General features: G+C 41.3%; 2 protein-coding genes across 4 annotated transcripts in view; one reads left to right on the top strand and one right to left on the bottom strand.

Annotated features, from left to right (window-relative positions):
• Positions 1-14,750: 14,750 nt before the first annotated feature.
• Positions 14,751-27,464, top strand: part of HHIP (hedgehog interacting protein) — a 69,835-nt gene continuing 57,121 nt past the window's right edge. Inside the window, exons 1-2 of one of the 2 annotated variants that reach the window (XM_052690418.1) lie at positions 14,751-15,140; positions 21,826-22,009. In XM_052690418.1, coding sequence (XP_052546378.1) covers positions 14,874-15,140; positions 21,826-22,009 — 451 coding nt within the window. In that variant the 5' untranslated portion in view covers positions 14,751-14,873. Of the gene's footprint in view, positions 15,141-21,825; positions 22,022-27,464 lie in introns of both variants that reach the window. The other variant, XM_052690417.1, reaches the window with a different exon arrangement.
• The window catches only part of ANAPC10 (anaphase promoting complex subunit 10), a 153,327-nt gene continuing 145,503 nt past the window's right edge, over positions 19,641-27,464 (bottom strand). Inside the window, exon 6 of one of the 2 annotated variants that reach the window (XM_052690426.1) lies at positions 19,641-19,746. In XM_052690426.1, coding sequence (XP_052546386.1) covers positions 19,679-19,746 — 68 coding nt within the window. In that variant the 3' untranslated portion in view covers positions 19,641-19,678. Of the gene's footprint in view, positions 19,747-26,569; positions 26,686-27,464 lie in introns of those variants that run through there. The other variant, XM_052690421.1, reaches the window with a different exon arrangement.

Here is a 27,464-nt window from a genome sequence, read left to right as displayed (position 1 = left end):
TGGGGAACAAATGGGGAACACTACAGACCAGAGTGGAGGACCAAGAACAATAAACAAAAAGAAATATTTTAAAATAAATGAGCGCAGACTGAATAGAGCAGTTGTGCTGTTGAACGCTCTAAACAGGAAAGGGCTTCTGAGTTACAAATGTTAATCCAATATTGTTCTACAGTTTAAAAGGTAGTAGGATGCTAAAAGCCATTAGCATAAAATGCAAATGCTGTGTTATATTTTGTACATTTATTTTACACATTTGATAATTCCATGTGCAACAGTACTTTGGATAGGGATACTGAAACTGGCACAGTTCTGCTGTCATCACTCAAAGCTACATGGTAATAGTAAATGTACACTCGGTATCTTGCTTGTGCAGTCTTTTACCAAGCTGTAATCTGCCTCATTCCACCTAAACATTATCACTATTTTTAATGGAGATGGAATATACAACAAAGGATGTGATATTACTGTTCATGAGGCACTGGTAAGAGCTCATGCTTAGTATTGCTCGTTTTGTTATAGATTGGGAGCTAATGTTAAACATAATGGATAAATACACAGGATAAGTTCAGCTTCAGTGATAACTGTTCGAGAGAAACTGTATGTTGGCAGATGCACTCATTTCAAGTATGGCACCACAGTATCTTCAAAGGTAGAATATTATCCAACAAAGAAATAAGTACACAGCAGCCGAATGAAATCCTTGGAAATTATATAATCAATTAGACAAAAAATAGTTGGTTCTCACAGTGACTTCAATGGACAGAGCCTGATTATCATCACTGTGATAACCTGCATAAGGGAAAAAGAGCAAAATGCTAGAAAACACATACAGAAGACAAATACAAAGCCAGCAAAGATACCACGAATGAATAATACCGGTTTTGCTGATGTTGATACTAAAATTCTAACTAGCACCAACTGATCTGAGAATTAAGCAGAGTTTTCTGTCAATCTAAGCAGGAAAAACAACAGCAGCCCAGCATTTTTCAGGACAGGTGCAAGTTTCCACTTGAAGCACCCCCCCTGAAGATTGTTTTGAAAGCGTAGCTAGCCGCTCCAGACATTTGGCTGAGCTCAGGAGAAAGGGTAAGACCAGTCTCAGCCTTTTTCTGGATGGACAAGGCACAACAGTTGGGCTTTAAGCACAGTTAAGTATCTGAGCAATAGGTAATATTTGCTTGTGAGGGCAGTGCATGCCCTTACAGGCGTTTCCTAGCTCCTCCTTGGCAAATGCAGCAGGCCAGATGGAATTGTTCCTTGGGCTGCCAGTTGGACCACCCTGGTTTGTACCAAACAGGATTTTAAAAAACCCAAGGGGATGGAAAAAGTCTGAAAATTAACATCTAAAAATAAACAGGAAATGAAGGCAGAACTGTTTCACATGAAGTGCCATAAGTACATGAAATAGAATTGTCCCGTTAAAATTATCAAAATGATGGATTTAAGTAAAAACGCTGTGAACAGTGAAAATAACGTTGGGGCAGAAGGGGAAAGGAAGAGTTTTATGTAAACAAAACAGACTGAACAACCGCAGTTACAACAACGCTATCACTAGAACCACACATGGATATCTTCAATGAAAGGTAAAGGAATGTGTCCAGGGTACAGGATTTAGGTCTGAAACATGTTAACTTCAACAAGATTACTGTAGTCTCCTTTGGAATCCCTTCCTTGTTACAGCAGCTATGGCCTATAGCTTAAACTGTTCTTTACTGAAGCAGCAGCTTTGAGATACTGAGACTTGGGCTGAATAGAAAATGGACACTAACATTCTATCCCTTGCACAGTATAAACGAGCAGTTAAAAAAGAGAAAATGACCACATAATAACAGCAATAAACAGTTTACTAGTTACCCAGTAAAAGTTCTTAGGATTTAAAGCAGATTATTTTCCATGTGGATATGAGATGCTGTCCATCTGTGAGAACACACTATTTTCAACGCATATTATTTAATGAAAATTTAATGCCAAATAGAAATATCACCACATATGACTTGATATTAAATGGAAAAGTCAGAATAATATCTCAAAAATACAAAGTATAATCCAGTATCGTTAAGAGAAAACTCAGATGATCTACACATTGACCTTGTCCTTTCGTAGGTTCTCCTACTGCAAAGCACTATGAAACTCAACCAACAAAAATACAGGCATAAATAACGTTTAAATACATTACTTAGGCGAGGTACCATTGATGCTAATGCTGAGATATTGAATAAAATATCACAATATGCAATTGCTTCTGGTAGTTCACTTATTCGAGACCTTCAGATACAGAATTCTGCAATTTCTAATTTTGGAGCTTTACACAAATGCGAGCACTGGAGCACTTTTGTTATCTAAACAGTTTCCCTAAAAATTTAAACACAGTGAAGCACAATCAAGCCTTATCAGATAGATTACTAAGTAGGACTTGCTAGGATACTTGAACTACCAACCAAAACAATATATTCAGCACATGTTTTTGCAGCAGCTAGAATCCTTAAAAAGTCTTCCTACCCTGCAAAGCGAAATCTGCTGAGTAACACTTCTTTCTTAGGGTGAAAAAAAAAAAAAAGATATTCCTTTCCTGCAGGCTAAATGCAATGTGAAGCATTAAGGACAGCAAATTGGAGGAGTATCACTTTGGAGCTATTTTGATTTGTTGAACTCTCCCTGCAGTTACAGCAAGCAATATGGTTAAATTCTTAACCATTTCCACAGTATCTTTAAGTCAATTTTTTAGGTGGCTGTATCTGAAGTGATGCCATGGAAATGATAGTGAGACCATTACCTCTCAGTGACCATGCTTGTGTGCCAAAGCTTTTAGGTTTGCAGGTGGAACAGCACTAGGTTCCATTTTTTAAGCACCAGTGCTAAAAGTATAATCTGAAAAGGATGCCATATTTTTGTAGTTCACTCACTACTTCCTAGTAATATTTCTATATTTGGGATTTAAAGGAATGAATACAGTAATTCAGAGTAAGAGAGTCTGGTTAGCGACGAGGATATCATAAGACGATTGAGGATGATGGATAGAAACTGGATTCCACTTTGGTTAACAGGCTTAAACTATATTACCTTTATGAATATTGCAATACCACTATACTTTAATATTCTAAAACAATAATGCACGGGATAGAGCACAAGACAATTTTTGTTTCATGGGTACTTTTTGCCTTTCAAATACAATAGCACTGAAAGGTCTTTCTGGAAAGATCCTGGGGCAGATTCTTAGGTAGTACGAGTTACTACAGCTGAAATCAACAGAGACACGACTGTTCTGAACCGCTCTTTTTGAAGAAGATTTTGAATATGACCAGAAAAGGATGATCAGAAGTCCTGTCACACATTTTCCATGCCTCACATACCCAGGAAAACATTCTGTCTCTGCTACAGGTTTCAGCCAAAGTGCCACTGGTTTCAGTGAAGGCCAGATATTTCTAGTTCTTTTTATGTTTGCACTATCAACACTTCAAAAGCTGAGGATTTTTCAATTTTTCTGTAACTCAAAGAATTTTAGTCTCTTAGCAATGTAAAGGGATATGGTTTCTTTTCCCATATTTATAAATCATGTCAGGATTTATGCAAGAATAAGTAACATATGATTTTATTTTCTTTTTTTCACTGCATGCAATCTTTGCTCATTTACTTCGAATTATTACAGAACAAAAGAAGCTACCATTCTGAATATGAATGTAGCTCAGCTTCCACACTCTAATTCAACAAGTCTCAATTACCACCTAAATATATTTAACTTTGTAACAAGAGAAAGTATGCACTTAGTCGGTATACAACACCACTCTAATCAGTGTTACTCCTTTAACCTTTATACTTGATTGTTTCTTTGAAGTTGCTACTGATTACTGTAATATCAATTAAAGGACAAAATAAAATATGGACTGCCACTATGCAGAACAACATACAAATAACTGTAAAATGCAGATGGCAAATTCTGTTCCAAGGGCCATAAAACAGAAGGTCAGAAATATATTAATATGATGTAAATAATAAAGGCTGTGAGAATAACTGTATGCAGCCCTCTATTTAATTATGTGCCTCATTCCAGTATTAACACTGCAATCATTTCAAAAGCTAGCTGATTCAGTTTCAGCCAAACCACCATACGACAATAAAATTAATTTTGATGTACACTGTACCTGAAATCAACAGCAAATAGTATTCTCTAGTGACATTTCCATTTTTTATTATCAACAAAAAGTTTTTAAATGAAAACTAATTACCCGTTCTCAGCGTGAAACATCGATGGAGTTGGCGGTGGAATCATACTTGGGTGGCAACGCTCCTCACCATCTCAGCCAAAATTCACACAGCCAAGGGTGTTGGCTACCTGTAAGACAGTGATATCATCATTTCCAATTGCATCCTTTCAAAAGATATGTAAACAAAATCATAGCATCAAGCAATTTGGCTCTTAACAAAGCTTCATTTCCACAAGGAAAGCAAATTCGAGAAATTGCAGCTGCAGAACATTATACATGTTTTGAAAATGTAAAACTACAGCCATGAAAACAAAGGAATTTTTATCAGTCACTTGAGAGAAATATCTGAGCATTCGCCCACTTCTGACAGCTACTGACCCAACACAAACTTGTTTCTTTTTCATTGGGTTGATGATAGATATTCCAAAATGTTTACGAATATACAGATGCAGCATTAAACCTATATGACAAAGCAAAAGATGTCTAAGTTTTTGTTAAAGTTTAAACAGAGTAAGGTCACTGAAACAGGGCATCCTCCTCTGAGAAAGGTTAGAAAATAAATGTTTTATCAAATAAGAATGAGACTACATTGTAATGGATTCTGTTTCAGAGCTAACCAGAAAACAGAGATTCCTTAACTGTTCAAAAATTAAGTAATGCACCATCCAATTCCAGCTCCCTATCAATGCATGACTGAAAATTTTCCATGTCAATTACTATTAACAAGAATAAAAATGAGCATGAGAATATATAACTTAACAGATACTGAATGTGATCATTGCACTCACAAGAAATAAAGTGTTGCACTGTTGTAATGCTCAAGTTTGGGCCAAGGTTAAAAGGACAATGATAATAATGGAATGATCAAGAGAGAGCTGATAAATGCAGAGAGCAGTGGGTTCATGGGTTCTGGAACAAGTCACGACTGAGAGGATAAAGCATGTCTGAAAGAACTTTTACTCCTTTATTCACTTCTCCTTTCCTGTTTTACCATTAATTGCTAACTTCTTTTGCTACTCTTCAGTGCTAGCCTAATTTTCCTTTTATTCATAGAACTTTATTTTCTTCAAAGAAAAGGACTGTAGGTATCTTAGCTCTACCTGACAAAAGGTGAACTTTGGCATGCTTTCAAACGTGATGTCAGAAATGATTATTAGTCCATTCAAATGTCACATCTTCAGAATTTAGTGTCATTCTATAGTAGGTAGGATGTAGGTAGGTGGACATCTAGATACAGTGCGGAAACCCATGTGAGAAATCTCTAAACTAAAGAGCAGTAAGAAACAAAAGAAGCAAAAGACTGTTAGCCTGTCAAAACATTTTTTTTTTACAGAAGCACCCTTTGTGCATCTCATATGGCTCCATCCTAGTAACAAACCAGAAAGATAGATACTACTTCTTCATCTGCTAAAAACCACATATTTTTCCATCATGTTAAAAATCACTACTTAAACTTTTCAAAACTACAACAACCTAAAAAAAAAAGAAATCCACTGGCAACTCTACAGTTATTATCAGTCTGTTCAGCTATGTCAAAACAATTCTGATTCCAGAAGAGCTCATTGATTTCTTGTTACAACAGCAGTCTTGGGGAATGTACAGCTGTCATTTAGAAGCGTTCCCCAAAGTTTTGTCTGCACAGATTACTTACTCAGGAGACAGACAAGTGCCCTTGATGTTAAAGTTCAAACCCTTTGGAAAGCCATGCTTGGCAGAGCGATACACAAACCTCCCAGAAGAACTGAAAATTCGGTGTGAGGTTTATAAAAACATGTAGGTCCACAGAGAGCAGCCCACACAATCCCTCAGTTTCTTCAAGCTGGAAGGGGCACAGGATGAACTCAGGGCCTTTCACCATTGTAAATATTCAGATAAGTTTATCATAAACAGTCTACTGAAAGTACAATGCTAGCAACTCAGCCTTAATACTACAAAAAGACTAATTAATTCATATTGGAAAACAAACAAAAACACAGCTGCTAGAATTATTCCCTTGTGAACAATCAGCTGACCCTTGATTTTCCAAAAAATGTTAACGCCTGTTGAAACTCATTTGACTCCTACCTATACTTGACTGATTAGCTAGAAAAATTTACTAACTGTGGTCTGTTGTCCTGCAAGCTATGAAAACTATGTAATTCCCACACTAAAAGACATCACAGTTCACAGGTCTGAAAAGTGGCACTAGTTACCATTCTCTACTGAAGTAAACAGCAAATCCATTGGTTGTTACATCCCATTGGAGTGATCTTTGTCTACTGATCTTGTATCAAACACAGAAAGCAGTCTGCAACTATTTACCAAACCTGGAAAGCTACTGTTCCTGTTTTAAATCATCATTCAAGCTCTGTTATAAAAAAAATAATACGAAGAATAGGAAAGGTCAAAATGCTAGAATCAATCACTTTAAGCCTTGTTTTTTGCCACAATTAGAACAGAACTTCTGCCTCATTCAGACAGCTACTCTGTGGTGACCATTCCTTGGGAAATTAGGAACTCCCTTAAATCTGTAATGAATTCCATGAAGCAGTACATATTATTAGTACTTAAGCTCATCCTTAGAGTTCATGGGATGGTGATTATAATACATGCCTCAAGGTTAGGACGTAGTGCTTGACTCAATCACTTGATTGCAAACATAACTTCAAATCCTGTGGAAGCTGGGCTGCATACAAAAGTTTCAGGATTAAGGTGACCTCACCTGGATTTCTGGGCCACAAACTGAGCACATTCATGCAGATAATACTACAAAATAAACCACTTAGCTTGTGCTATATTTTGCATGACTTTTAAGCGCTACAATCATTAGATTTCAGCTGTTGCTTGCTACTTTGGGAAATGGCTTAGGATTCAACCCATATACTGAACCCATTGATTACATTGTAATTGGACAACTGAAGGATACTAAAGTTGTGCTTTTCCTCTTGATACACTATTTTAATGAATTTTGTTATTTGAGACATGAGCAGGAATAACACCAGTTCACCTAGTGCCAAGGAAGAGGACGCTCAGGATCCCTGTAGAATATTTTCATGTTGGGCCAAAGGAATGTTCTAAGTTTAATGACTGTGATATCAATGAGCAAGTGGTTTGCTGGTTTCTTTTAACATATGTTTGCCATTTTGGTGCTTTTCTCTTTCTTTTGTCTGTGGCATTACACTGCCACAGACAAGACAGAAAGAGAAAAGGCATTAATACAGCCTTCAATTCTACTTGCGGCTGTCTTACGGTGATGGTGCCTGTCTGCACCACGAAAACTTGAGAGAACCAGACTGCCAGCATGCACAGAAGATGCAGCATATTCTTTTGTACACTACAGTCTATCTAACAAGGAAACACAACACAGACTAAAAGAAGTTTTCTATTATACCTGTCCAGGAACAGATCCAGCATCTGCTACTGTATCTCCTTATGCTGGGTTATTTATTTTTTAAAATACGCTTTGACTTTAAGTTCATTTAAAGTTCATCTGGCATTTACATCAGTTTATACCTTTATCCAAGGATCTTCTTTGTTCATACATATTCCAGTCAAATGAAAGAAATGATTCACACATTGCCACCTGCGTGTGAACCTACCGCCTGCTCAGATTTATTTCTCTCCAAAGTTAATGGAGTCTTCGTGTCAAGGTTTAGAAGAACGCACACGGTCCAATGTGTCTTTGATGACCACATTCCTGGCAAAATAATATCAGCCTGCAGAAACAGAGAGCTCCAAAACCTAATGGTTGGACAGTGCTCCATGCGCATAAAGTAGCTTTATGACCACACACTGCAATCCCAGCCAAACTGCTGTCTATATTTCATTTTAATTACAACTAACTTAAGCATCACTTACTAGTTAAAGCTTGAATACTGTAAATAAACTAAGATCCACAGACTTGAAACCTGCTGTGCATCATGGAATCGTGAGGGAGGGCAAGCAGACCGAGCTAAGCCACTTCCCAAAACCAGTCTGCATCGCAATTAGCAGTCACAATTAGCTGTGATTAGCTGTGACAAAATCACCTGTGCCTTCCAACTTTGTCTGTGTATGACTGGGACTCAGAGCATAGCTTTAATTCTCTCCAGACTGATCTCACGCAGTTGGGACCTAGGCTGCTAACACGACGCTCCCCATAGCCCTTCGGAGAAGCAAGGCAGAAAAAGTTACTAAGGGTAAAATTTGCAACTTAGGTAAGCACAGCTAAATGGACACTTCAGAAAGATGATACTATGCATGCATTACACCGCCACAGACAAGAAGCCTAGAAGTGCACACGAGCCTCCAGAAGCATGCACGGTATCAGATGTGTCAGGCAGTTTTCAGCACCATTCTGAAATCCTTTAGCATGAGCCAAAACCACTGACTCTGAGCATGCTGTTAGCACGTGTCTGAGAATGACTGCTAGGTAACTCGTACCTCCCTCTATATGCCAAGGGACATGGTAGTTTAGAGAAAGATATGTCGAGAAGCACGTGTTTCCTAAAGACAAATTATGCTACTGAACTAGATAATCTTCCTTCTGAAAGCTAAGTTATATGAGTTAGATACATATTTTCCTAAAAAAGTATGTGAAAATAGTTACTGATTCCATTGTATTTTCCTACCCGTGGGGAAAACTGTTTTTTACTACCTGGAAAGCACAGTTCAAATTGAATATAGGTTCTATCTGCAGCAATGCAGCATGCGGTGCCTTAGCATTTACTGTGTGAAAGCTGCTATGAAGAATTTCCAATACCAAATCTTCCATATCAAATATGAATTGATTCACATTGATTTACACAATGTGAAATGCACATGCAGCACACTGCCACAGACAAAATCTGTGGAATCCTACCTGGCATGCCAGCCATCGAGCAGCTCACAGCAGAGTTCTCTGACTACTTGGTTTTAACACTGCCATGCCTTGATTTCTACTCCTGCCTTTCGCAGGCAACAAATACTGTTAGGCACAATTATTTAGGCCCCTTATTTAGTTCTGTACTGCACACTATCACTTATTCAGAAAGACCTCTATCCCTTTGATAGCTATTAGAAGCATCTCAGCATTTCCTTGATTGCATCTTATACAAAGTCCCTAGAGGAATTAAGGATACTCCAAAAGCTGGAGCAAGGGCTGGCATACACATGGCTAGTAAACTGCAATCAGCAGCAGGGTCACTGCGGTTCCTGCTAAGAAAGAAAGGTTTTCCCATGGCAGCTTCCTTTGTCTCTTTGTAATACACATAAATACAGACATGCTGTTGAGGTGAATTACAGAAGGCAGTAAAAGTATGTAGACCATAAGCAAAGGAGCCTCTTGAGTCCTCATTCTTTCATAAAATGGCTTGCTTTATCTGCCTTCTGGTTAGCCTAGTTTATGTTGCAAAGCTGAACACAGGTAACTGATGATTTGTGCTAGCAGCTGAGGTGATGTGCTAAAATATCTGTAGTTCATATTCCCTGTTGAGCCAATCAAGCAGAGTTCACATCAGCCAAATAGTGCTTTTGTACAAAGAAGTCGGGGTTTTTTGAAGTCATCTTTGGAGACTAGACACATTAGTTTATAGTCCCAAATGGTCCAGGTGGCTTCAGATGGTTTAGAGGATTTCTTTTAAGAGCCTAAGGGAACTCTGTGGTAGAGACATACCCTAAAAACTTGTCTGTGACTGTCTGGGCATCTATTTTCCCATAAAAAAATATCCCAGCAAGTTCTGTTCATTCATGTTACACCAGCTTTCACACCTCGTATTTGTGGTATGCAAAGACAAGCAACATTTTATTCTGAACACCAATGAAATGATGTGGGCTATAGCATACGGTGGATAGAACCAACCAGAAATGTTCTGACCAAACTGAAAAATTCTGTTACATCACAAGTAAAAATATAAGGAGAAATAGAATGGTTTTAGACACTTCTGACTAACCGCAAGATGCCTTCCTGAAACCACTCCAGCAGTTTTCCTTCTTCACTACCAGAGGAGCAGCAGCAGCAAATGGACTTGAAGAGTTCACAGCTGTGGGGAACTCCTGCCACAGAGACTGCCCGGGAGTCAGGGTTTCCTGATATTCCAGGTCTTTGCTCTGAAGCCACAGGAACCCCAGCCCTAGTGATGCAGCTGAGCGCCAGAACAAACTCTGCTTCTAATGGGACTCTCAGGACAGTCAGGCTTTCACCCAAAAAAAAGCCAGATGCGCAGAAACCCGGACTGCCAAACCTTGACATTCCTGCCCAAGTTCTCACTCCAAATTTCCAGATTCCTGGGTCTCAATCCATCCAGTCGACAGGGAAATGGGGAGATAGGACCATTAAGTTTCAGAAGCCACTAAAGTCTCCTATCTTGGACTCCCAAGCTCAATCTCATTTCAAAGCAATATAAAGTAACTTCCTAAGTACTCTAGAAAGATTTTTCTACTTTCCTTCCTGAGTGAAACATTATTCAAATTTTAAGGCTTTTTTTTTTTTTTTCCTCTCCAGAATTTAATCTGGAACTGGACCACTAACTTTTGAGTATACGCACTGAAGAATCTATGATGGAGTGTTTCTCACACTCTGGTTTCTACAGTACAATTTTCTATAATACAGCATGAACTCCACGAGAACATGAGTCAATAAGAAATAAAGTAGAAGAATCACACATAGCACTGTTTAGGGAGTACACTTTAAATAACAAGTGTGCCATTATAACAGACTCACTGAAAAGTGTAATGTTGATGAGACACGGAGAGTTACCACCCTCCTTCCACCTGACAGTGGACTGGTCCTGAAAAAAAGGACTCTTTTTTTTCTCTCTTAAAATAAATGTCAAGGTAAAACGGCATTTCAGAAGTTCAACTCAAATCCCAGCTACAAGAAAAGCAAAGCTATTCTCCAATAGCTGAAGTCCACCTGTTTTACCCAGTGATATGTCCCCAGTAGAAGGGTGACCTTCCTGAACTTAAATACCCTAATTTCTCAGGTGCAAACCAAGGTGTGTTAGCTCATTTCCTAACCTGCTCCAATGCTGCTAAGTTCCACCTCATGGCATGCCAGGTATTTTCCACCCACGTGGAAGGACAGATTTAGGTCTTGCTATCACTGTTGAATTTACACAGCCCAGATGCAAAGACGAGACGGCTACGTAAGATTCTTCTGTGAAACATAGCAGTACATAACAGAGTGCTGCCAGACAACATGTTGGCAGTTCAGGTATAATCTGATGCTTCCATAATCTCAGTAGATCCATCAGACCTAATCCTCACAACGCCCTGAGATCCCTTTGCCCAGCTCCTGTTTCCATCAGTTAACTCATATGATAACTGCACTTCCCCAAACCGACATTAGAACCGCTGCCGTATTTCCTTTTCTGATCAAAATACTCAGGAACTCACTAACTTTAAATCTTAAAACAGGTTTCTTGGTGCATCTAAATTCCCTTGCAAAATATTTATGAAGGTTTAAATTCAAACGCCAAGCTACAGAAATTAAAAAGAAAACAAGTTGTAAGTTTAATTGCATGCGTAGTCTTCACCTTACGCTCTTTGAAGGGTATTCTGGCATGTTTAACTCACATAACACACATCCCATGATGTGTAATGATACAGGCAGTAATAAACTTAACAAAGATCGAGGTATCAGTAAGCACAGTCTGCTTATCTCCTGGGCAAACCCAGCTACATTCAAAAGCTGTAGCAGTAACAGCTTCCTTTTAATCTGCTAACCCTTGCACACATAACTGCATTGTAATTGAAAGATCCTCACTGCCATCCTACATACTCTGAACTAATGACAATTTATTCATCCCTGCTTTGGGCATTATCATATTTAATCATTTGCAATAATGAACTTCACATGACAGAACCCAGGTTGCATTAGAAGACTGATGTGTTTATTAACCATATTTCCTATGTATACGTTTCTACTTCCTAAGTATTCCCTTATCTCTGTTTATAAGAGGTTGAAAGTCACCTGAAGTTGACACTCTGAAATGTCATATATTAATACTGACCTTAACTTTGCATTATTAAAAAGGTTTATAAATAAATTCCTGTATCAACCAGCTTGAAAAACATACTTTGTTAAAGAAGCCATCGTGTACTCTTTCAAAGTGTGGAAAAGAACATAAGATTAAATTGCACACACAAAAAAAAAATCAACAAGATCAGCAATTTCTATACAGGGGTTTTAAAAAACATTCAACCCTCTGCAAGTCTTGCTTATACATCCTTCTATCCCTCTATTGCTACAGAGCTTAGAGTTTCAAACATTTCACATTATACAAGGTCAATAGTACATTCCACAGAATTTCTGGGAAATGTCTTCAGCATGGATCCGTGCAAAATTTCTGTGTAGAACCTGACCTTCACAGACTGTCAGCTCTTTCTTAGTTTGGCAGCTTCCCGTCTCGGGAAATCATTCTCTATTTAATTAATACAGCTCAAATTCACCTTCTCTGAGAACTGGTACAGGTATACATAGAAACGGATATTTGTGCAGGCAGAAGTTGAAGGAGGAAGAAAGGTTATTTACTAATAGCTGTACTACTTTGATCGTATAGATTTATATTCCTCACTTCCTCTCTCCTCCAGAGAGACAGGAACTGCGCAGACCAGGCTGCAAAAGAAATTTTCACTGAACATTTGTTTTTTCAAGAGGGTCTCTGCCCCACAGCCACTTCTTTCCATCGAGTTCCAGTTTCCCATTCCAATAAGTGAGAAGCAGCTCAAAAGTCTGCCAATCTGCTTGAAAACCACGAGCACCTGACCGCCCACAGAAAGGGACAGATAAGCCTTCAGCTGTGTACTTCCATCTCTACAGCTCCACCTGCGTGACCCTCCGTGGTGAGACTGCCTGGGAGTAAAAGCAACTCCGTTCTGAGACGGTTATTCTGGTATCATACACTAGAATCAACTTTATTTCAGAATAGCCTACGTAACAATCCAGAGAAACAAGCACGACGCAGCTGTTGTAGTACAGCTGTATCGCTTCTGCTAGGTGGTTGCTCATGGAACCAGTTCCCATACTGCCACTAACACACCAAAGAAGAAAGCTATTCCTAGCGCTGGTGGATGCCACACCGACTCCACCCATCAGCTGCACCAGAGCCCTCGTGCACTCTTCTTATCCCTCATGCTGCTCAGGCCTCGGCCAGGAACGTTTTCAGTCAAAGAGAGTCAGGTGGCCGTGAGCTAAGGGACAGCCAGCCTTCAAGGAACTCACTTAAAAGGAGAAGCAGCAGTTTGTATGACTACACGATTTATGGGAGGTACTCCTCGTCTGCGTCAAATTCCATTGTGGACCGCATTAGCCTAAGAGCTCAAAAGTAAATCTGAAGAGACTCATTTTCCTCGCTTTTCCTTCAGAAACATTACCTCAAACAAGGTCCTCCATGCAACCCTTCTTCCCCCCGGACGGGCTCCTCGGGTGCGAGGCACTCTCCCTCCTGGTCAGAGCACACCACGGAGCTCCGGGAAGCAGCCCCTCGGGCGCTGTTTGCCCACCTGCCTTCCTCCCTCCTCGGCTGCACCTGCACCGCAGCTCAGAGGGCGGCGGTTCCCACAGGAAGACGCCCACACCTCCTCTTGGCGCCGCGGGACTCCGGGCCGCCTCCCCTCCGGGCACCCCGGCGTCTCCCTAGGCAGGGCGCTCCGCGGGCTCCCCGTTTCCCCTCGTCCCTTCCCCGAATACCGAGCTCTGCCCGCGCCCGGCTGACCCCTCGCCCCATTTCCCCACACCGCTGGCGGCCGCAGCTACAGGCCGGCCGCTGCGATTCACGGCTCGATGCTACTGCGAACTCATTTCAGACTCTCCCCGCGGCCGTCGAAGCTCGGCCGTCTGTGCGGGCCTCGGCCACGCGCATCCAGAACGTTCCCTGAACTCTGGGAACCGGCCGAAGCCGGCGCTCGCCCTCCGTCCGTTTCCCCGTCGGGGCTGCGGCACCCACCTACGGCGCTCGCCTTCCACCGGGGAACCGCGGGGCTCCGCCGCTTCCCGACGAGCCGGGGCCACGTGCCCGGGGTACGGCCGGCCGGCCTGCGCGGCCCCGAGGGTGAAAGCGGAGCGGCGACCCGGAGCCGCCGGGCGACCGTTACAGGGCGGGACGCCGCCACGCGCCCCCGCGGCTCGCGCCGGGCGCGGCCCCGCGCCGCTCGCACGAGGACCGGGGGCGAGGCCGGGCGCGAGGCCGGGCGCGGCGCCGCTTCCCGCCGAGCCCCCGCGGCGGCGCGGGAGGCGCGCGCGGCCGGTGCCGCCGGGTGACGTGCAGGGCGCGCGGTGGCAGCACCTCCCCGCGCGCGGCTTAAAAAGAAGAAGAAAAGAGGGAGCGAAACATGAGAGCCCTAGTGAGCCGCAGCCGCCGCCGGCAGCGGAGGGGGCATCGCCCGGCCCGGCCGCCGCCGCCGCCGTCCCAGCGCGGGGACACCCTTCCTATGGGACGACAAGTGGAGGGCTGCCGCCGCCGCCCGCTGCCCGGCCCGCCCCGAGCCTCGGCGCCTCGGCGCGGCAGCGGCCGCTGCTGAACCTGTGCCGCTCGCGGGGCCGCCGAGCATCCTCCACCCGCTCGCCTCCGCCTGTCCTCTCGGAGCGGCGCTCCCCGCGGGCCGCCCGCTCCGCTCCCCGTTCCGCAGCCTGTGCGGGAGGGAGGGAGGGAGGTGTTTTCCCGAAGTGCAAAGAAAAGTCCGTGGGATTCCCCTCCTCCCCCCCTTCGGGCGCGTTCGCACGCTCCCTCAGGCATGATGCTCAAGATGCTGCCGTTCAAGCTGCTGCTGGTGGCCGTGGCTCTCTGCTTCTTCGAGGGGGACGCCAAGTTCGGAGAGAGCGGCGCCCGGAGGAGAAGGTGCCTCAACGGGACTCCGCCGCGGCGGCTGAAGAAGCGCGACAGGCGGCTGCTGTCCCCGGAGGCGCCGGGCGGCGCGGAGGCGATCTGCCGCGGCCTCTACCCGCGCCTCTCCTGCTGCTCCCGCGCCGACGCGCAGGGGCTGCTGCACGCCGGGGCCAAGGTAGGCACCGCCGACGGCGGGCGCCGCGGCCGCTTCTGTTGCGCGGGGGCGCGGGACGGCGGCAGCCCGCCTCCGGAGCTGAACCGGTGCCCGGGGAGCGCGCGCCGTCCGCGGGGGACGGGCACTCGGCGGGTACGGCACGGGTCCGTGCCGCGCGCCTCGCGTGGGAGCGCCGGGGGGCCGCCGCCGGGGCCGGAGCGGAGGGACCGTGCCGCCCGCAGGTAGCGGCTCCGGGAAGGTGGAGGAGCGGGACGGGCTCTGGCTGCCGTCCGGGCGCTGGCGGCGTCGGGACCGTAAATGAGCCCGGCGGTGGTTTCCGGTTTATTTTTCTGGAGTAACGAAAATCTCGTCCAATTTTTCCCCGCGCGTTTAGTCAGGGAAGGTTTGGGATAGAGGACGGCGTCGGCGTACCCAAACTTTACGATCTTCGCAGCCCTCGGGGCCCCGCGCTGCCCGCGATGACGCGCGTCAGCCGCAAAGCCCACCCGCGGCCGTGGCGGCGCCCGGCGCACAGCGCCCGCCCCGGCCGGGCTCCGGGACACGAGCGGGCGCAGCTCTGCGCCAGGCAGAACGGCGGGGGCTGCGGGGAGGCGGCCGCTCACAGTCCGCTTCTCCGGACGCCCTCCGCCCGCCGCTGCCCGCCCGCCTGATGCTGAGCCCCGCGGGCGTGCGGCACCTCGGCGGGCGGAGCGGCACCCGGCAGCGTCGTTAGGAAGCGCTGCACGTGAAAGAAGCCATCAGGTGTCTTTTTTTTTTTTTTGTCTTTTTTTTTTTTTTTTTTCCCTCCATCCTGGTTTAGGTTTAATTAAGAATTCCTCCGTTACGACTCTGTAGTTGTCAGGGTCTGAGAGACTCGAGGAAAACTTGTGTCCCAGTCTCGCTGGCCCAAGCATAATAAAAAAGAAATACCCGGCCTGAATCGAATTTTTATGCTCGGTTCACGGTAGATTTCACTCCATTCTCATGTAAACAGCTTCTACGAATCAACATATGTGTCTGGGTGGTATCTCTCACTTTGTTTTGTAACAAAAAGCCATATTGCATCATTTAATTTGCTCAAGTCATGCAAATAGGAAAAAATCAATAGGACAAAAAGGGGTCGACTTATCCTCCTCCCCACTAAACTGCTGCCCACACACAGAGTCCTGTTGCTTATGGCAAAAGAATAACAACAACACCATTGTGTTTGTTAGTTGGTTCACTAATGGGTGAAACTGGAGAACATCATTCTCCTTCAGTCCCCAGCTCTGTCCAAATGTTCATGCCTTTTGAGGGAGCATTTGTCCTACCCCCTCTATTCCCAGATGAGTGAGAACTGTCTTACTGCAGGTTTTCAGCTGCAGATCTCTCTTTATTCATACCATATGCAGCAGCAGTTTGAGATTCAAGGCAGATAGATTTCTTCACGTCGTCTAGAGACAATGTCATTAAGCCCCTGTGTGATAACTGAATTAAACTATAAGCTAACCACACACAGATAACCTGAAAGATGTAGCTGGGAAAAAAAAAAAAAGAAAAAAAAAAAGAAAAAAAAAGAAAAAAAAAAGAAAAAAAAGAAATAAGGATTAGAAAATATGTCCTTAAATCACCCTGTTTGTAATGGCTCAGTGGCATATATGCTACTGAGATTGTCCAGTGCTTGGAGACCCTTGCAGCAATTGGCTCCACGCAGTAAACTGGAAGTTGTGCTTCAGTAACTTTTCAATCTTTAGACACTTGAAGGGTTTATTCTCTTCTTAGAATTACTTGAAAGCATCTTCTAACTCCCCTTGGATGCCATTTGACAAACAGCACTCAAAACTTCATGTAAATGTGTGGCATTGACCATATATGCCACACCAGCTATTCCTGAGCTGTCAAATCTGTTCTTTTAAATATAATTTACACTTTTTAAGAAATATAATTCTACAGGTTTTTAAAATCAGACTATTTTCCATGACAGATTAACTTTTCTGAACGTCTCAGATCTGCTTCATCATATCAATACATGTTTAGGAAAAATGTCAAAATATGTCATTTATACTTCACCAAATGAGATGGTCTTTCCATAAAAGACACGGCAAACTGTTATGGAGTGCATTGGAATAGAACTTATAAAAAAAAAACAACATTTTAAAAATTCTATGACAGTCCAAAAAAAATAGCTTGTTTAAACTTGCTCTCCATCATCTATGTATGGCTTTGACATTAGCAGAAAGCCGAACACCAGCTTCTTTAAAAGCAAAGAGTCGACATGCTCAGTAGACATTTTCATGAGAGCTTCTTGGTTAAGATGCTGGGTCTTTGAGAATTTTTGACCAAATTTGTGAAATTTATAACGAAAATGGCACCACTGGCTGTGGTTTTGGAAGCAGAAATGGAGCTACCCTAACACACAGCACTGCACTGCCTCAAGTATGATTTTTACATACAGTTGTTGACATTTAACTCTTCGTCTTCCAGTCTTCTTCTTCTCCCTTTGTTCACAAAGGACTACTAAAGCCCAGCCAAATATTGCAATGCCAGTTTTTCTGAAAGTTTGCTTATAGCCCAACAGGCGAGGAAGTCCTCTCTACCTCAGTTGGCTTCACAGCCAAAGCTGTCAAGGAAAGGGTGAAAAGTAATTGTTTTCAAGTGTGCCCTTTTACAATCATTTGTTTGCTCTGGCTCTTTCACGAACAAAGGCTATTGTTGAACACATCCAACTAAACAAATAACTCATCTCGGAGTCCCTTTAACAGCTGCCTTAGTACAATGATCTATTTACATATTACCCTAAAAATTGAAACCGAACTCTTTAATGACATAATCCAGTTCTATAGTACAGAAGAAGCATATGTTCAACCCAACAGCTGAACTATCTCCTAAGCATATGATTTTTAGACATAAATGCTTGCATGTCAAATACAGCTTAGTGCAATGACTTATTTCACCATGGGTTGGGTTTTTATGGGTTAGCATCAAAACAATGTTGCCTTTCGTTCTAGATATGACCAGGGTGCACAAAACAGATGACTACATTCATCGTAAAGAATTTCTGTCCACTGTGCCTTCCTCTGGTTCTTCTTCCTTGCACTATTCTTTTTGTTGATAAACCAATGTTGTATACTGTGCTTTCCTCCACGCTCTGGGATTTATCTTACCTTTAGTCTTTGTGTTTTACTGTCATGTGGCAAAAGATTAAAGGATGATCTTACAGATGTTGTAACTTATTCAGCAGCAGGCATAATCATTATTAGGCATGTTGCAATAAAAGTTTGGGAGTTTTACATATTTTCCAGAGCACAGTTAGTTTAAACGACTGAAATTCGATGTTTTCACACACAACATCAAAAATTGAAGCAGGAAATTAGTTTACATTTCTTCAAAAGACCAAAAGCCATTGTCAACCGTAGGGTCATTTGCAAAGCGGAGAACCAACAAAAAAAGTTCATTCAGATAAGTATTGCAGCTTTCACTTACAACTGATTTAATATACTCCAGGATAAATACGTTATCAATTTACTGAGATTCAGAATAGAATGGTTGTCCTATCTCCCAGCCAGTAGAGAGTTACACATCAGACCTCACACAGAGCAAACGTTACCACCCGATTTTGCTTTAGCATTCTAAAAGTTAAATAACATACTTGATTTTCAGATAATTGATTGACTCTGATTCCTTAATCTTCCGATTAGCTATTATATGACCAAGATTCATTCCAGAAATGACATGAGGGGGTGAATTCCTGTGGTTAATTCCTGGATAGCAGCTGCTCAGGGGGATTAGGATCCTTTTGTCTTAATTCTGAGGACTGAAATATTGGCAAGCATTTCTTCTTCTGTATCACCAGGCAACGTCAATTACATTTTCCACAAGAAACAGTAAATTAGCTTTGATATCCTGTAATTTCTTTTTTTCTTTTTTTCTTTTTTTTTTTCCTGTTCATAATTCTTTCTGGAGTCTTCCAGTAGAAGTGGTAGAATTTTATATTTGCATCACTGTGGAGTTAATTCAATAAACAGACTGAATATTTACCTAGTAATACCTCGTGTTTACTTGCACTTCTAAACACACCATCGTACCGCTACCACAAGAAAGCCTACTGCTTGAGATTGACTCACTGATGAAAAAATCTGAGACTTCTGCAAAGTAGGTGATACTACTGAATATAGGCAAGGACTCTGAAGAGTCTATAGTCATGGTGCACTTTCATTTGGTGGAAAGACCAAAGTGGTCGTTTCATCCTTACTTAAGGAGAACTTCCAGCTTGCTAATGTCATCAAGTTCTTAAAAAATTGCATTTATGGACAGTGCTTTCAGTCATCCGCTGCTGAACCCAGACTTTGTTCCATTTGGCAGACAATGATTTGACTGAACTGTATACACCGCTTCCCATCAGAACACCAAGGTACTTTGTCAGGATGCCATCATTCTTTAAGAAAGTCCAGATGATGCAGATAATTGCCTCAGCATTGTGCATTACTGCAAGCACCTTGACTGCAATCACAGAGACTATTAAGTCAAGTTCAAAGTTGTAGCTATTATTTACTTTGGTCATACTATAATTGTAGCTATAATTATATTTTTAGTTCTTGTCCTTGAGGCATGTTTCCCAGATCTGTCACATCTAGAACAACATCTGAAACTCAAGAAGGAAGGCTAAGGTTAACAGTTGTGCTGCTATGGCCCAAGGAAAAAGTCTAGCAAAAGAACCCTTTTTTTTTCTTTTTATTATTATTATTATTTATTTCTGGAGAGGAGTTCAAGCTGTGGAAGGAATTCAGTAAACTCAGGGTGAAGACAAACCTTTCACCATACATGCAACGTGCAATTAATTGGCCTTCAAGTTACATAGATAAATAAATAAATAAGCCTTGGGGGGAGGACTGGGAAGATATGAGACAATTATAATCCCAAAGAAGATCTGAAGAGAGATAATAAACCATACATGGCTGATGTTAGTCACACTACTTAATTGCAGATGCTGTGAAGATGAAGATAATCTGCGAAGAGAGAGTGTAAAGAACACAACATGTAATATACTCAGTGATTTCAGCAAATCTGGAGGAATTATATTGAAAGCCAATGGCATCTCTTCCAGAATAGGGGTGGAGGCCAAATGGTGTTCTTCCCATCAGTGGTCTAAAGTTCAACACTAAACTTTACTAAACATTTCACTTAGCCTTATGACAATACATAGTTAAGACTTAATTTTCCTTGAAAGAGTTTATCTTCTAACTTAATGCTCCTTTAAACAGGATTTTGTGTAACCGCGCAGGCCGTGTATTGTATAATAGTTTGAACACATAGCTGTTTAAAACAATGGGGAGTGCATTTCTCTCAAGTGGTTTATGCTTGCGTAATTATGATATGTAAATAAAGCGATGAGTTCAGAACTGTGTTACCAAACTGCTGCGCCCCAGAAGGCAGCCAGCCTATGAGACAGTATACTCAAACATAGTAAGAGTCTTCATGCGCCGAATAACTAATTTTATCAAAAGTGATTTAGATAATTCCCATCTATGTTATCCTGCAGGGAAATGACACATTGTAAAGTCATTCTACAAAACAAGTCAGATATGAACTCCAGCAAAACTTTGTTGCTATTTTCAAATGCAACATTTACAAATATTTATACATTTTATGGAATATAAATACTTACAGCATTAATATTTCTTAAAATAAGCCTCTTACAGTCTTTGTTTATAGCCACGTTAAACAAACAGTTGAAATAACCTGAGCTTTGTTTTTGCATTGGATCGGATTCAGTCCTTCTCAGCTGAGAACACATTTCCCATTATCCACCATTGGGATGAATGATCAAAAAACAGCCCATGTGGTTAACAATAGATTAACAAAGTGCACTGCATTCAAAGACTAATAAAGACAGCTATGCTGTTTTCCATTATTTTTCACGATTTGATGACATTGCGCTCCTTAGGCTCGTGTGTTTACTTACACACATCATCAATCGTGGTTTAGTGCTTCTTCAAGTACTATGCATAATATATGCTCTTTTTTCAGGAGAAAGTTATGCTTTCAAAATTGAGAGAAACAAGATGCTATGAACAAATTCTTTTTCTCCCTTATGAAACGTCTGAAAACATACAGCTTTTTCCACCAAGTAGTCTGCATTAGAGAGTGCAAAATGGAGAGCAGCATTTAAAAAACGAACAATCCCAGGCACCTGCCGAACTACACAGCAAGCACCTCAGTAGCCAGACTGTGGCACAGTTCAAGATACACCTAACTTAACAAATACCTGCATGTGGTTTCCCTGATGTGTTTGATGGTAGAATTTTTGCTTGTACTCTCTACATACTTGAATAGGTCACCTTTCAAGCTGTGTTTTTAGGTATTTCTCATAAATGAGCAGAAGGCCTGCTGCTGTAGATCCTGTATAAATGATCAGCCTAGTTCACAGATTGCTTGTGCGATAAGAGTTTGCAGGTGTGAATCCATAAAATAATTTCACTGCTATTATTCTTATCTGGGAAAGAGAAGCAAACACTTGAAATATCACTGTACTAATGGCATATTGCAGATTTCATTGTAACAATTTTTGTACCTGATTCTTCTGGAAAACTGACATGAAACATGATGCATTTATTACAGACTGTATTGGTTCTATTAGCATAATTTATTACATTAGATCATAAAATCTTTATGTGTAAGATGGAGAAATAGGTCATGTGCTGATTTGTCTTTGGTTTGTGGCTTGCAGATACTTTCCGTCACGAACAACACAGAATGTGCGAAGCTACTGGAGGAAATCAGATGTGCACACTGCTCACCTCATGCCCAGAATCTTTTCCACTCACGTGAGAAAGGGGAAACTTCTGAAAGAGAACTAACTCTTCCCTACTTGTGCAAAGACTATTGTAAAGAATTCTATTATACTTGCAGAGGTAACTTACCAGGTAAAACCTATAACAAAATATGGAACTAAAGGATGCCTGCTTTGAAATGTTGATATTGCCTGAGTAGTCATAGATCCAACACTTAACCAGATGAAATCACCGCTGATATCTAGGGGATTTTGCCCAAAGACAGAATATTTCAGGGCCTCTGTGGTGATTCTTTCTTACGTGGAGAGTCAATATTTTGAGCTCTGCTATTCAGCTCTCCATGAAACACAGGGTTATTTGTTATCAAAGGCACCTGAAGCTATTACCTTTTTTGTATGTTGGTGTGTTCACTCAAATCATGTAAGCAATTAGTCAGCCATCCAAAAGGCTATTCTAAATGACAGGTAGCTTTCAAATACAAGAAAGAAAGAGTGCTGGCACTGCAAGCTGCAGACACTACAGGCTGATAAATAAAGTGTTTTTTCTGGGTATGTTACCCTAGGATCTTGAGAGTTTTTTCCGTAGTTTTAAAGCCCCTTGAAATCAAAGGGAGCTATGTGATAGACTTCTGTGATCTTTGAATTGGTTCCAACATGCTGTTAACAACCAAATTCTGAACTAACCTAACACTTCCTCACTAGAGCCAGAAAAGTTAGCTTGACAAAACCATCAGCAGAATGTGACCGGTATTGTCTAAGGCAGTCACCAAATGTGTGCTATCACTTGTAAATAAATCAACAAAATAGCCACTGAAGATGGTCATTTTAGAAACACTGCTGTAATGTACTACTGTATTAAATCACATCTCTGGTATTCTCAATAGTAAATTATTTACATGTTGAAGGCTGTCATTTTTAAACTATGCTTTTTTTCTTTTTCCAAACAGTGCTTATAAATAAAGTCACACAGGAGAAAATAATTAAACCGGTTAAGATTTTTGATTAGCAACACAGACTGGAAAGCAGAGTTCATAAGGATAAGAAAAATGAATTTACAAATAGTACTTTTTGATATATGAACAGAGCTTTGCAATAGAACATAAACGTATTTAAGTAAAGGGGATAGTTTAAGTGGATGAGATTTGGAGGAGGGTTTTTAATTGCATGTGCACAGTGTGTACTTGTTTTCTATGAAATCCCAAGAGTGCAGTGATTTTTTGCAATGTTCTTTTATTGGCTTGAGAAAATATTTTGAATTGACTTACTTTTTCCCCTTTACTGTGGTTTAACATGTATCTCAACCCATTCAAATATGAAAATATTATTATTGTCTTTATAAACTAAGAGATGTTTCTAAGGCTTTCTCAAACCAGCTGTTTCTTGCTCTTTATCACATTCCCCAAAGCAAAGCAGAATGGATCACAGTTGCCAAGACTGCCTGCTGAACAGTGATAATAGATTAGATATTTTGGATGTTTAGCCCATGTGAGAAGTCAGCACAAGGAGTTTTTTTTTACATGAGTTGTAACTAATGCAAACGATGAGCATATTCGGCAGAGCAAGTCGCTTACGGTTGTTTAGTGAAATTCTGAGTTTCTGAGGAAACAACTTCTTTTAATTGGAAAAAGTGAAAGGGGGGAAAGGGGAGGAAAAAGGAGGAGATGGAGAGAGCGAGAGAGAAAAGAGAAAGGGCTGAGCAGCACAGGAGCTATAGCCACAGGAACCTCACTCCTCAGATCAACATATGTGGTGACGAATGACAAATTTATTTTTCTACAAAGTTTGTGTATATGTAAAACTGCTGAAGTGCATCAAGATGTCAAGTGCTTTCTGTGACCACCCAGCTTGCCTTGAAAGATAACCAGATGAAAGCATAACTTTAGCACTGGACAGAGCACTGTGCTTTGCAGGAAAAGAGCTTACATACTTTAGCATCAGTTAAAATAGGATTTTTCCTACATCAATCAGACACTAATAATCATTCTATATACTTCTTCTGAAAGTGGGTAGTATTAGAAAAAAAAAAGTTGTTGCGTACTTGCAGCCAGAAGCAGGGTTCTTTAGGTGGTCTGGTTGGTCCACATGATTGTGGATGCCTACACCAGTATTTGACGAAGGTACTAGAATTCATGCTCATCTTTTTGAGAAGACTGCATGTAGGATTTCAATATGGTTTAATGTACAGTTGAAAATGTAAATAATTAAAAAGGCAGCTAATTAGGTCTTTCGTTTTTCTTGTGAGACCCATCTGTCCGTAATATTTATTACAAAAGGAAAAAGGAAAAACATGGAAGCTGTGTTTTCAGTTTTGCCTGGAGGATTAAACAAAGAGTTGGAAATTAACAGGCCCCTAGACCAGAGGTCTCTGCCAGAGATTCACTCTGCATTAGTTAAAAAGTCAAATAATTTCTTCCATTAAGGAGTGCTAATTGTTCCTGAACACATAGAAAGGACTGTAAGGAAAGTGCTGACTATAAAAGTAATTCTAGCCCTTATGTGCTGCACAAATTAGAAATGTTATTAGCAATTGAAGAGAACAAGCACCTTTTCTAGAATTCAAATGTTAGCAGTACAAATTAACCAAGAAGACTAAGAAACTACACACTAGTTTTCTGATGACTTGGCTCCAGAAATTCATTTCTTGTTCTTTTTCTAGTTGCAAAGATGAAAATGGGCACATATCATTGGTTGATTCTTTTGAAGATAGCAGTCTGCCCACCAGTTAGGAGTGTATCAGGATTTCCAGTGACTTATTTAGTAGTTTTGAATGTCCACAGATTAAGAGGGCCCACTTATTTACTCAAGCAGAATAACTGGAAGCTGTTAGCATTTTATGGATGTTTTACTGAAGGAGGGCGCAGCGTTTCACGAAATCTGACTATGGAAGTTCCCTGCTTCATACTGGTTGACTTTGGTCATTATTTCTCATCTGATCATTACTGTGAATTTCAGTTTAAGTGATTACTGATGGGAAGCTGGAGTTAACAAAGACTCTTCAAACAATAGGAATTTTAAGTTTTACAAGATCATAAGAGAAGACTGTCTAATTTTTATTATTAACGCAGCTACATAAGGAAAGGCATGGCCAATTCTCCCTCCTGGCATGAGCAAACACTTGATTCATGCCCATAGTGGCAACATATTCTAAAGAACAAACCTGTGCCTCAGCCACAGAGGGTTCTGCCAACCAAAGACATTGGACAGATTTTGAACTACATGCACTGCCTCATTTCCATTTGAAGAAATAGATTCCAGATGACTGTGTGTGAATCCAGATCCAGGCCTAGATCTGAGCACAGGCATTGCCAGAACAGATGGTAGATAGTATTTTTTATTCTTTTTTTTACTCCAAACAGGGGCACCCCAGCCCAAAAAAGGAAAGAACAACTGAGAAATTCTGCAACTGAAACAACACCTCCAGAAGTTCTGGTGTGGTCTACTTATAGTTATCGTGCACATAGTCAACCTGGAGAATAATAGTAGTGATGCTACTGCTGATAAGAACAGCAGGAGGACTAACCGTGACACTGCTTTTGTTAAGGTACCTGCAATGCAGCAGTGCAGCAAGAGCTACAAGTCACTTGAAAACCAGTAGGAAGTGATGTCAGCTACCACTGCACATAGTATGTTTTGAACAAATCAGCCTGTAATCACCTCTTTGCTTTAGTTTGCACTGAGAGTTGAGAAAAGAAGTGAAAAATTTCTCACCTAGCTGTCGGAAATGCAAATTAGTGGGGGAAAAAACCAAACAAGCAAACACTTCTTTTGCACAATGCAGAACTGTACGCTCAAGGTCAGCAATGTAGGAATAAAGCAGATGAGCCTGATTTTCATACACTCTTCAAGCCAGTGCAGATCTGTGCAAAGGAGAGGATGAGATGGTATTCAATTCAGTGTGCTGAGCCGAAATTCACGCAGGACTGAACGTCGCAGTCCTTATTAGGCATAGTTCTCATGGTGGATGGTGACAGAGCTGTTTTTGGATAAATTCCATGTGAGCAAAATTATCCTTTTCTTCTCCCCAGAATAATTCTAGTGCTTAGGGGCACTTGTCATGGACCGTTCTTCTGGACATTGTACAAGCACTGAACAAAACAGCAATCTCTCAACTAAAGATTTTACACTGTAAGCACAATAAAGGAAACATTAAATGGCTGTAAGTGGCTAGGAAAGTAGGAGTGTTTTTAAGCTGTCTTCACAGAAGCTGTTTGTACGGTGAATCTAGCATATAGAAGACAGAAGCAGATGTTTTTTGTGAATTAGTTTCCTTACAGAACGGAACTATCCCAGATGCACAGGTGAAACTGTACTTACAGAGGTCACATTCCCGTCAACAATGCAACAATTTAGCAATTCACTGACTAATTTTTATAGTTTAATTCTAATTTTCATAGTTTAATGCAAAACTCACTTCTTAGGAACAATTCTGAGACTGGAATGTAAGCCTTATCTTTTCAAACCAGAAGTTGCACAAGGCAACTGCAGTGCAAGATGTACCTAAGTGCACGATAAAATATTTCATAAGGAAAAGAGAGTAGTCTTACATGTAAGAAAAGATGCTGCCTAAGGCATTAGTTAAGTGAGTTTGCATCAGATTGTTATTTGAAATGAACATTTACTGAGTAGAAAAACACGATCAAAAATATGCTCTCAGTTATTCTGACTAAAGATAAAACTCAAGCCAAGAGCAGTTAATTTATAATAAATAGTAGGTGGCATACTTAGAAAATGCTAGAAATTCTTGGAAACTGTACACCTCTAATATTCTGTTGCATCTTCTGTAGTGATCTTCTGTGCCTAGAGAAAGAAATTATTAAATATAAAACGGTGTATTCTTAAGTCAAATAACTCCAAGATTTTAGATTACCTTTGATTTTGGCATTCTATCTACAAAGCCTTGGAATACTAGGCTGTGATTATATCAGCGTTCCTCTTCAGTTGTTCCACTTGAAATTGTATCTCACATTTTCTCCAAATAACTACTATAAATTAAAACCAGCTCCTCACAGATGATTTTTACTGAAGCTCCAAATCATGGTAATTAAACTTTTATACCACAACACACTGCCATGTGTTTCCAGATACTGTTTTATAGAAACCAAAGGCAGGCTTTGTCATGTTATTTGTCCAAAGTTTTTAAAGGAAGATGCATATGAAAAGAAGTATAGTTGGGTGGGAAAGGCTTTCCACTCCACAAAAATTCTGGGATCTAAAAAATTTTCCTATTCCACATAAGGAAGAAATTGAAGTCTTTCGAAATTTTCCATGAAGAAAGCCACAGAGAGACCACCCCAGGATAGCTAATAAAGCAGTTGTCAGGGCATTTACTTGGGAAATGGGAGACTTAGGGTCAAACTCCTGCCTGACAGATGAAGGGACCTGAATATTCCTCTTCCTAATGATGCGCCCTAATTATAAGACATCGGAGTATAGTGATATGAAGTTTGAAGTTTGTGGTCTGTTTCCCTCTTTTTCTTTTAAGAAGTTTCATTTTGGACCAGAAGTGTAATTTTAACTAAAATTTTGTCGCAGTTGATAACTTTTCTGAAAAAAAGGTTGCTTTTAAGAAATTGGCA

Source organism: Tympanuchus pallidicinctus, unplaced genomic scaffold (genome assembly GCF_026119805.1).
Source record: "Tympanuchus pallidicinctus isolate F22 unplaced genomic scaffold, pur_lepc_1.0 scaffold26, whole genome shotgun sequence".
Taxonomy (NCBI): Eukaryota; Metazoa; Chordata; class Aves; order Galliformes; family Phasianidae; genus Tympanuchus; species Tympanuchus pallidicinctus.
The sequence above is the reverse complement of the archived record's forward strand: the minus strand, read 5'-3'. Positions and strand labels throughout refer to the sequence as shown.